The following is an 11,150-nucleotide window of genomic DNA, read 5'->3' on the forward strand; positions in this document are numbered from 1 at the left end:
ATCTTATAGTAATTCACATACTAATTTTCCAGTAACCACACTAGATGTTATATTTTTCTATTATGTGCTCATGCTTTAAACCATTTTTTATCTTAAAAATTCACACTGAGGCTGTGTACCTATTAAGTATTGAAAACACTGTGTAAATATTGAAACAAACAACAAGTCTTGGAAGCATATTCTGGGTAGCTGAGAAGTTACTTTCTCAATATCCCAAGTAATAACATTATATTAAAGCCTGTCTTTCATCTAGCATACCTCAAATCAGGAACACAGGAGCTATCCTTCAGCCTTGCCAGAACGTGTATGTATTTATAATTTTACTTCTTCTACCTGCTTGTTTAATAGTTTGGCAAAAACCATAACCCATTTTTTAGAAGACTTACAAACTCATCTCTGTTGATACAGCAAATCTTTGTTAGTTTTGTCCTAACTGTTCATTATAACAGCAACACAACACTTTGAACTTGCACAGCATACTCCATCTCATGATCTTCTAAATAAAAAGTGGTTCTCCAAGGTTAGACGAGCTCAGTGAATGCCTCTTGAAGTCAGAGTTATAACAGGTTATTCTGCTTCTTCAACGGAAGTGACCCCCACGTGGCAAGCAGAGGCTGGGAAGATGAGGCAGGGAAGGAAGGCAGTGCTCTGTACCGCATCCAGGAGGACATCTACTGGTTGCCGTGGTTGGCCAGGGTTACACCAAAACAGACCCGGTGTGTTCTGCACTCCAAAGCTACCACAGCAGAAACCTACACCACTGAGATGCTTCCTGTCATCACAGAATCTTGGCACAGAGCTGGGATTGGAGCTTTTGACTCCTTTCCTTAAAACATGGGTTTATTTCCTCTTCAATTAAGTCAAGATTAATGGTTCTTTGAGTCAAGCTTTTTATCAAAATTTATATTCTCAGAGAGCTGGTTTGTGGCTGTCACCAAACCTCCAGCCTAGTGGTTCTGCCAAACTCTATCCCCAACAAGAGAATATCAGCCTACATTAACTTTCATCCACATCCCAAAGTTCATCAAATGTTGAACATTGCATTTCAATGATCTCTGACAAGCTTCCTGATTTCTCTGGACTCCCTAGGGTCCAGAAGTGCTCTTCAGTAGACCTATTCCTGGGTTTTGGTCTCAAGAGGAATTCAGCAACAAACAGCCTACAGCTGAGCTCATTTTAACTTAACCCTATCAACCCCATAAGTGTGAAAACTTCAGGGCAAAAAGTAAATCAACAAAGAAATAAGCAGCTATTATCCATTCAATAAATTTTGGGATTTTTCAGGGATTTATGACTGCACTCATATCTCTTTGATCACATTGGATTTCAGACTAAGCCAAGAGAAACAGCATTCACAGACACTATTGCCTTGCCACCTAGGTGTGGCAAAATCTCTTTGGGGTCTGCTACACTCTTATCAATCTTTACCTGCTACTAATTCATAGCACAAAAGAAATCCTGTGCTCCTCTCTCATCCTGAGAAATGCCAGCTGCTTCTGGGCAGTGCACGTTCCCCACAGGACAAAGCTACCTGTGAACCCCACACAGGAGTGCCAGGGGAAAAACTGGCACCTCACACTCCACAGGTTGCTCTCATTTTTTGAGCAAATCTCTCTTTGGTGTCAAAACACAAATACACAAGAAAGAGCCTTTTTCTATCTTCCTCTCTCTTAGTTGCAGTTCAGTGGCAAAGTATATAAAAACAACAAGAAGTATATAAAGCAATAAAAAATAAGCAAACCTTTACATATGCCAGGTATCAAACATAAAGCTGGTGGTGCAAAAGGAAAGCTTTCCTACTGCCAGTTCAGGTTACAGCAACTATGAATTATGACAGAACAGCAATCACTGACACTTATTTACCTACAAGTGTACTACCACTGACCAGGCTCGAGCACCCCACAGTGGATATGCTCTGGAGACCAGAAACAGCAGTTTACCAGCGCCAGTAATGTCATTCATTACTGGGAATGTTATTTCCCAGCAGGTTAAAAGCATAGCTGGGGTCCAGCTAGGTTCAATTTCACTGTATAGCAAGAAACAACAACTCAGTGAGCATTTTCCTCTTGCAGACACAGATGAACTTCAACTGGCAGCTGCCGCTCGCCTCCCCCCACAAGCACACTAGGAATGTAACCCACATCCACGCCTGCTCCAATGGGAGCAGGTAAAGCAAATGCTGTTGTAGAGACGGAGACGACTGCAATTCTTTTAAGGAGCAAGCGCTCCCGAAGGCACGAAGGTACAGCTCAACAGGAAGGCCTGAGGTTCTCTGCGGTGTGACTGAGCAGCCCGTGCGGCAGGGGTTGATCAGGTCACCCCGAGACCAGAACGCCCTTCCCTAGGAGGGGGGCAGAACCAAATCCCCATCCTGCTTCCCCCCTCCCCTTCTCGACAGAAAGTAAGGGGAACACTCCTCTTACCTGAACTCGGGCAGGAGGTTTGGCCGCAGCCCATAAAACGCCGCTGAGAGAGTCACTAGCCAGCCGGGTTTGTAATTCCCATTCTCACACTCCAGGTATGGTGAGGACCACCTGATGTGGTTCTTATCAGCAGTGAAGCTCTCCCGCCGCTTCCAACTGTTTTCCAAAGTTTTGGGGCCCGTGTTTAAGACCTTCCTGTGCAGATGTGGCCTCCACTTGCGCTTCAAGCTGTGGAACCACTCTGTTTCCACAGAGGCGTTGGCCAGGCGGTGAGCTGTGGAGGACAAGTCCTGCAGGAGAACCTGGCTCTCGTGCCTGCTGGCCTGGAGGAAAACCTGGGGAGTGGATGAGAAAGGCTCCGTGCTGAAAGTGATAGCGGCCCTGGAGATGTTGGGGTCCTCCTCCAGCAGGCTCCTGATCAAGGCGCGGTACCACTCCAGGTCCTCCTGCAAGTTCTGCTCCCGCGACTTATTGCTCTGGAGGATCATGTTGAGTAAGTTGGTGGCGTGGGTGAGGGTGCCCAGGGCACCGTGCAGGGAGGGGTGCGAGGTGAAGCGCGACTTGCCGGCGAGGCTGGCCAGCTCGTACCGCCCGGAGCAGTTGGCTCTCCGCAACTCCCGGGAGTCGCCCGTGTAGAGGAACGAGGCCACGTCCTGGGGCACCTCCTCGGCGAGCCGCTGCGCCAAGATGGTGCTCTCTGTAGAGCGGCTCCGCGGAGCCGGCAGAGGCTCCCGGCTCTTGATGTGGTTGTAAATAGGCTGCTTCCCTCCGAGCGCCCGCTCCCGGCCGCGCACTGCCTGCCCTCGGTCGCCGGCAGCCCCCAGCCCGCGCTGGGCGAGGAGCAAGAGGAGAAGGAGCCGGAGCAAAGCCATGTCCCCCGGCGCTGCCGGTCGCGCCGGCACGGCGAGGCGGCTGAAGACGAGCTTCGCGCAGGCGGCCGCGGCGCAGGGGTGCGAACGCGCAGAGGCGGCCGAGCGGCAGCGGGGCGGAACGCGACCCCCGGCCCGCGAGTCACCTGTGGCGGTGCCGCCCGCAACCTCCCCGGCGCGGGGCTCCGCACAGCCCCACCGCCGGAGCGGAGCGGCGCACAGCCCCTCCGGCGACAGCAGAGCCGAGCCCTCCTGCGCCTCCTCCCGCCGCGGCCACCGCGCTCACTGAGCTCCTGCCCGGCGCAGCGCGCAGGGGCGGCGGCGCCCGCGCCCGGCGCAGCGGCGGGTCCCCCCGCGGCGCCCCGCCGCCGCCCGCGCTCCGCCGCTCCGCATCCTTCGGGCGCCGCTGCCGGAGACGGGGGCCCGTGGCGCGGGACTGCCACTTGCTGCGGGGATCGGCGGGCGGGGCTGCTGCCGGGGAGCCAGCGGACAGGCGCCCGCCTCCGCCAGCGCTCGGCTCTGCAAGCGAGGACGCCCGGCCGTGGGAGGACGGATGGTCACCGGGCGGCTCCGCCACGGGCAGCCCCACACCGCGCGGCGCTCCTCACCGCCGGCCCTTATAGGTGTACGCCAGGCAGCGGCCGCCCTATGTGGCCGCCTCGCCTGTCAGTCAGCCGGCAGCCACTCACGGGGCAGGAGGACGGCGCCGCGCCGTGCTGGGGGAGGCGGTGCTGCTGCCGCGGAGAGGCGTCGAGGCACCTGGCTTCACCTGCAGCCGGCTCAGCTTGGGACGGAGGCGGGGCGGGCGCCCGCCCCGGTGGGAGCCGCTGCGCTTTCCCGGGGTCGGCTTTGCTCCGGAGTCGCGGGCGAGGAATCCGCGGGGGCTCCGCCGGGCTCGGGGGTCGCCCGCGGCGCGTGGCAGCGACACCTGGTGGCCGGGCCTGGGGCGGCGCCTCCGCGCCGGGGGCGAGCGGCGGGACCCGCGGGAGCGGCCGCGGGCGAGCGCAGGGAGGGGAGAGAGTGCCCAAAATCCCCTCCTCCGGGTCTGCCCCTCCGCCGCGGGGAGCAGGAGAAGCCCGGCGCTGCGGGGGAAGGCAGTTCCAGCTAGATCCGCAGCGTGGGCTGATGCCTGTCAGGGCTGAGTGCCGCTGTGGGGAAGGCGCTCCCGCTGCCGGCGTTTCTAGGGTGGGTGGAGGGGGCGCAGGCCGATCCTCGGCTGCCCCGGGACGCGTGGGGCCAGCCGGGCTGCCCAGGAGGGAGGCGTTGGGCGAAAGGAGCGATGTTTGTGTGGGAATGGACAACTGCGCCTTCGGCATCTCCGAGCCCGTCGCCTCGCCCGGGCTGCCGCACTCGCCTGGGCCGCCTCAGCTGCCCGGGCACGGAGCGCGTCCCACCGGAACGGGCGCTGAGCCGCCTTCCCTCCTCCTGCAGCCACGGTGGCTGGCTCCTTGTATTTCTATAACCATGATCTTTTTTTCCCTTAGTGTTTTAACTCCAAGGTGCTAATTCCTACAGCTGTTTTCAAAAGTAAGTCCTTAATCCAGTGGCTTTTAACACTGACCTTCAGGGCACCTGTGTGGAGCCGAAGCGGCACAGGCTGATCACTCAGCTTTCCTCCTGCTCTGTGGAAAGCCCCTTGGAATGATACAAATGCTTAGAAGATGTAGTTAGGATTTTCCAGATAAGCCATCATGATTAGTAATAAGGATGCAGTTTAGTAAAACATTTCAACATGTGTTTAACTTCGTACATTTTCTTTGGCAGAATTATGCACCTGCTCAATATCTTACTAATGGATGAGGGATTTGTGACAGGAGACAGCAAAAGGTGAATTTTGGAGGAGGTAGTCCACAGCAAAATCTCCTAAATACATTCCATTCCCATTTAATATAAAATTCCATTTTGGAATTCAAGAGTGCAGATGAAAAGAGTAATAAAAGAGGACTATTTTTTTCTTCTTTTCTCCCCCCCCCCCCCCCCCCCCCGACACACGTGCATGCACATCCTAGGAGCAGATTTCAGTTATGCAGAATATATGATCTAATTTTAAATCACTGATGAGTTATATTTGCTCCTTAAAGCATAATCTTATTTTAGAATTATTTGAAAGGATACTTGACAGAACAGTCACTCTAAGATAGCTAAATGTAAATTACATTTGCAGTCCGTATATCCTAGTGATGCTATGCATTTTGTCTTTACCTTTAATAATTATAATGTTGTTGGTTAAGAGAGAAAGTTATAAATTCTTTTTCTGTCTTGCTGCATGCAGTTGAAGAGGATATTCAACACATAAGAATAATTTACTTATACTGAACTTTCCCTCAAGTGAATAGTTTGTGAGATTATTTAGAACCTGCTTATACTGAGAAGCTCAGAAGCTGGTATTTACAGTTTAGCACAGCACAGGGAGTCTGTATTTCCAAATCTGCTCTGAGCAAATACCTAAAGATTCATCATTTGCTGTGGATAAGAGAGAACTAGGGCTTTTGACAGCAGCATCTCTCAGGAATGAGCTAAACTAATGTGGGATCTGTTACAGGGAGAGATATCACTGGCATCATAAATAAACACATTTTTTTGATGTTGTGGGCTGATTCTCTTTATTGACAGACAGGGGCTGCTGTAAAGGAAAGGTTAGTTCCCTGTTGGAAATTCACTTTCCCTACTGCCTGACTATTAATACCTGTCTGAATTGCACTAGGCCTGCTCAATGGCCACATTCACACATTCTCAGCATAATCAACTATGTACTTAATGTACTTGCATGATAATTTCCTTGTATTTCCTGATCACCTCATGGTCCTTCCACATACCCTTGTGCAGTGGCACCCACCACTGCCCCTGCCCCTTGTCCTTCACTAACATCCCAGAAGCTGCAGTTCTTAACCCAAAGGTTTGCCAGGAGCAAAGACCCAAATGGGTCCAGCTCCAGATGCTGGAAGTCTCCCTTAATCTCAAGCATTAGAAGTCTCTCTTTTTCCTGTCCTATCAGTCTGCTCTGGGTGTTTGGTCTCTATGCTGGCACTTCTGAGTCAGAGGGAGAGGATGAGGCATTTATTGAGGACTTTCTCATTCAAGGTGCCAGAATCATGGCTGAGTCTTGTACACCTGTATCACACAGCGTTCAAAGAGGCCTCCTTTATCCTTCTGCAGTCAGTTCACAGCCATCCCAAACAGCTACTGTGTACAGCCAGGTCCAAAATGAGACACAAACAGATTTTAAGCCATTGCAAATATGCATCCTCTTACTGCTTTGTAAACACTGTGCCGTAGGACCCAAAGCCTACTGTTCAAGGCCCAGATCCAGGAAATTGGCAATATGGAAATACAGCAACCTCCTAGATTAAGGAAATCCACCAAATATTTTATTTACATGAGTTTACTAAGGACTGGGAGACGTGTAGAAACCTGTGACAATTGTATTTTTTATTTTAATATTAAAATGCATTAATATTTCTGGACTGTTATATGTAATCAGTTGAGTGTGTCAGAAATCTGTTCAGCTGTGATCAAGACAATGTGAAAACGGACTGGGAGTCCCCTGAGACACAAGATTACTGTGACTGAATAATGTTTCTTATGCTTCTGCCTCGATTATGCCAGAAGTGCTGCATCAAGCCATCTACTGCAAGGAGTCAGGAGGCATCTGACCACTGTCCTGAATATTTCTGAGTTGTTACAACTACTGCAATTGCTTCACTCAATGTACTTGTTCGTGAAGCATCTCAATTCACTGTATTGCCTATCAGGACTGAAGTCAGCTCTACATGGGTCTAATTACAGTATAGAAAGAACAGCAGTGCAAAATGTTAGCTGTTATTAACAGACTAGAGTAAGTGTAACCTACTTTCTTCAAGTATGGCCTATGCAAAAAGATCGTGGTTTATCTGAGCTATTTGAAATGCTAAAAGCATCACATTGTTAAACCAGTTGGGAGCAAGGAAAGACTGCTTTAGCTGTGAAATATATATAAAGACTAATTTATTAGTATTTGTCCTAAACTATTTAGGAGTATACAGAGAATACACACAAGAGTAAGTGCCAAAACTTTTTAAATTGTGTTGTATTTCTCTCACAAAACTGAGACAAAATGTTTATCAAAATTGCTGCTTCAGGTATTTAAAAACACATGAAAAGTAAAGTATTCTTAAAAGTACTCCTACTTTTAGCTTGAGTACTTAAACAAATAACATTCTTGCAGCAATATTTTTTGTCTGTCTGCCAATGACTTCTGATCCCTTTAATTAATTTCAGGTAAGTTTGACAGAAATCTACAAGCCTCTACAAATGTACAAGCTTCTACAGCTGGGTCAAAGAAAGCAACCCATGTTCATTTTCGTGTTGAGGGAAAAGCTTCAGAGTGAATTCGACAGTTAAATAGTCTCTTTGGTCTTTCCTTTGGCCACTCATATTGGCCAATAAGCATAAATAAACCCCCAAAACAGCTGGCATACGTGGGACAGCCTCCCCATCCAACAGGGAGGGATCAGCCAAGGGTGCTGACAAGGGTGGAACTCAAAAAGACAAGGGGGAGCTGCAAGTACTGTTAACAGTGGGCACAGAGCCATGAGACTTTAAGAAACAATGCAAAGAGTCCATAGGGGCTGGGAGAAATGCTGATATTACAGCAGAGGGTGAGGGAAAGAGTGAACACAAATCCACTGGAAACCAGCATTGTTAGTTCCCTTGTTTTCTCTCACAAATGAATTTAAACCATCAGCTGAATTTGTCAGAAGAAAATAGTCAAAATGCGGAGTACTAAAATTCTTACTTAGAAGTGGACAGAAGAAGGAGCAAGAACTTACTTACCTGTCATTAGTGTTCGCTGGTAGTGAGAAACTCCAGCCCACTGGATATTTCCTTAGAAACCTTGGGACAGAAGGAATCTGACAAGGGTTATCTAGTAGAGCACTCCAGCACTGCAGCAGGACTATGTACAGCAGAACTCTCTCTGGCAGGGGCTGGCTTGCCTACTCTCAGAGAATTTCCAGTCAGGTAAACCCCACAGCCACCCTGACTTCCTTCTCCCACATTTCATTACTTTAGCACCAGGTATGGGGTGAGGGGACCTCTAAAAGTCTTCTTTACTTTCTTTGTTTCTTTGCCTTCTTATCAGAGCACAATCACCATAAACTAGTATCTGTCTGCAAAAGACCACTTCTACTTACTCCTCTTTTTCTTTAGCTGGGCTAAATTAATCAAATTTCTTAACAGGCTATGCTTTGCTTTCCAAAACTGATGCTGGCACTGCTGTTCTCTTCTTGACTATCCATTGTGTTAGCCTGCTTCTCTATGTGTCCTAGACAAGGCTCCCATTATGCACCATCTCCAGAACATGTAAAATTCTCTGTTAATACACCCCACGTTGAGGTCTTCCTGCTTTTTCACCTTCATCATGGTATTGACCACTACTTAAGTCTGTAATGCTGAGTAATCCTCATAACCTTTCAAAACATATTGCTTCCCAGTTATCTATTATCTATTTTTATTTGAGGATTTGAGCTCTGCTACCTCTGGGTAGTATTTTGTACTTGTATTTGCTGAATTTTACCAAAGTGATTTTAGGAAACGTCTGATTTTTCCAAATTATATTTATTTCCTATTCCATTTTTCAAAATGCTTATGACTATCTCATTTTTTCTTGTAGTCATTTGCTTATGATTTGACCTTTTATTTCCGTAGCTAATCTGTTCATTAACCTATTTAATACAATGTATCTGAGATCAGAACCTTTCAGGAACCTACTAGAAACATCTTCCCGGTTTGAAAGTACTTACTTTTGAGAATTAGTTCAGGAGCAATTGCTTAACCACCCATGAATCACCTACACAAGTTCCTTAGCTTACTGATGAGAACCTCAAGCTATGTATATAGTGAATGCTGCTGATGCAGATATACAGCATATCTGCTGCTTCGTCACTATCTGTGAAGTCATGGATAGTCAAAGAAGAAAATTCATCCTGTTTCATGTGGAGTTTTCTTGACAAACTCACAATGGCTAATCTTAATCCATTTATTATTTTTAGGTGATCACTAAAAAGTAGTTTAATAATTCTTTTGTGAGTCTTCTGGTGATATCTATTTCATTAGTTTCTTTATAATTTCTCTCATCTCTTTTTCTGAAAATACACAGCATGATTTTTTTCCAACTTCAGAATCTCCCCCCCAAACACTTGAAACAGCAAGTGGTAGTATATGCTTGAAAGATCACATCTTATCTCCAACAGAGAATGTTATTCTGGATTAGGAGAAAATGTCAGAAAACACATTGATGACTTTGATGCCTAATTTTTTGTGGAGAACTTGCATCTGATATGCAGATGTATCTAATATGCAGATGCAGACTCTAGAGTTTAAATAAACACTATTCAAAAGCTTTGTTAGCTTGTTCACAGTTGGGAAAATATGAGGGATGCTGAAATGCACGGCTAAATATAGTCCATATAAAATACAAATAAAAATACAGTCCACTCTGCTTGTACTTTACAGACATGATGTAAATGTTGGGAAACACTGTGCACAGGTACTGAGAGTTGGTGGTACCTCTGTGGCAAGGACACACAGTGTAACACACTTGCACTGAGGAGAGCAGCACAGCAGCTCAGAACACATACCCAAGGCAGTCAGAACCCTGGGCCACTTTCCACTAATTCTTTATTTGAAATTAAAACAAATGTAAACCAGAAACTCCTGTGTTGATTAAGGCAGTATGCAGCAAATGGAATAAATTACTAGCATAGTACCTGAGCTGCCTTCACAAAGCAAATCCCACTTCCCCTTAATTTTCAGTGCTAAATAAAGACATTAAGTGGGCAACACCCCTAATAATGGTAGAAGAAGATTCACTGCTAAATCCAAAAGGAGACATTAGTGTTTCTGACCCTGTTTTACAAAGCCTAAAGGCTGACATGAATCCCTGCCCCTGCAGCAAAAGCTGCTGAGCTCAGACCCTCAGCCATCCCTGGGTGAGCCGTAACACACGTGGAGAGGAGGCGTGCTCAGTCCCGATACTCTGTCTTAGCTGCAGCAAGAGCAGCATTCATTCAAAGGGTAAAAATATTTCTTGTCCTTAACCACCTGACTTGTGTATTTGAGTATGGATTAATGGATGTCTGCTGAAGCACAGGCAGAGGTAGTAGAAGTGCTTATATTTGGATTAATAGCCAGGGCCTAGAACATTGCTATGGCAAGTGAGAGGTAGAGACCCTTCTCAACAAGAACTTCAAACCAACAACTTTGAGGAGTCCAGCACCTTGTTAGGGTCAGAATGAAGCAGGCTAGAAATGAACGAGAGATAAATGCACTAAGATGAGATGACGGAAGAATCACCTGAAAAAGAAAGCTTAAAAATTATTATAAGCATCAGAAAATGACATCTCTACCAGGACATGTTATATGAAGTAGCTAAGTTTCTTCTGAGCACCTTGGTTTCAATAATGAACTAGTTGATTACAATGAGCATTCAAATTAACACAGTAATTTTTAACAAGAACTATCAGGGAAGAATAATCGCTGGGAGAAGAGCACAGACAAGGTGGGTTTATTTGTTCTCTTACAACAAGAATAACATTCATAGTACATCTGAAGAAAAATTAGTTTTGTTATCAAGCAATAAACCATGAATGCATACAATCCTGATCCAGTGTGTACAGCAGTAAATTGCTGGCTGTTGTTTTCTTCCTTGCTACTTTAGGGATTTAGGGCATTAAACATATTTTTTGAACTTTCAAATATGCAACCCACAATATGATGGCATGGTAACTACTTTGAATTTAACTTTATGTCTAGATGAAGTATTCTCCCTCCCAATTATTATACCAATTACTTTTTTTTTTTTTTCAAATATATTTCAAGG

At 46.8% G+C, this 11,150-nt stretch overlaps 1 protein-coding gene across 1 annotated transcript in view; it reads right to left on the bottom strand.

Moving 5' to 3' along the window:
• Nucleotides 1-3,533, bottom strand: part of GPR158 (G protein-coupled receptor 158) — a 181,098-nt gene extending 177,565 nt beyond the window's left edge. Inside the window, exon 1 of the mRNA XM_041488315.1 lies at nucleotides 2,424-3,533. Coding sequence (XP_041344249.1) covers nucleotides 2,424-3,295 — 872 coding nt within the window. The 5' untranslated portion in view covers nucleotides 3,296-3,533. The remainder of the gene's footprint in view (nucleotides 1-2,423) is intronic.
• Between the last annotated feature and the right edge of the window lie 7,617 nt (nucleotides 3,534-11,150).

The sequence above is a fragment of the Pyrgilauda ruficollis genome, unplaced genomic scaffold (assembly GCF_017590135.1).
Source record: "Pyrgilauda ruficollis isolate IOZ18807 unplaced genomic scaffold, ASM1759013v1 scaffold12, whole genome shotgun sequence".
Taxonomy (NCBI): Eukaryota; Metazoa; Chordata; class Aves; order Passeriformes; family Passeridae; genus Pyrgilauda; species Pyrgilauda ruficollis.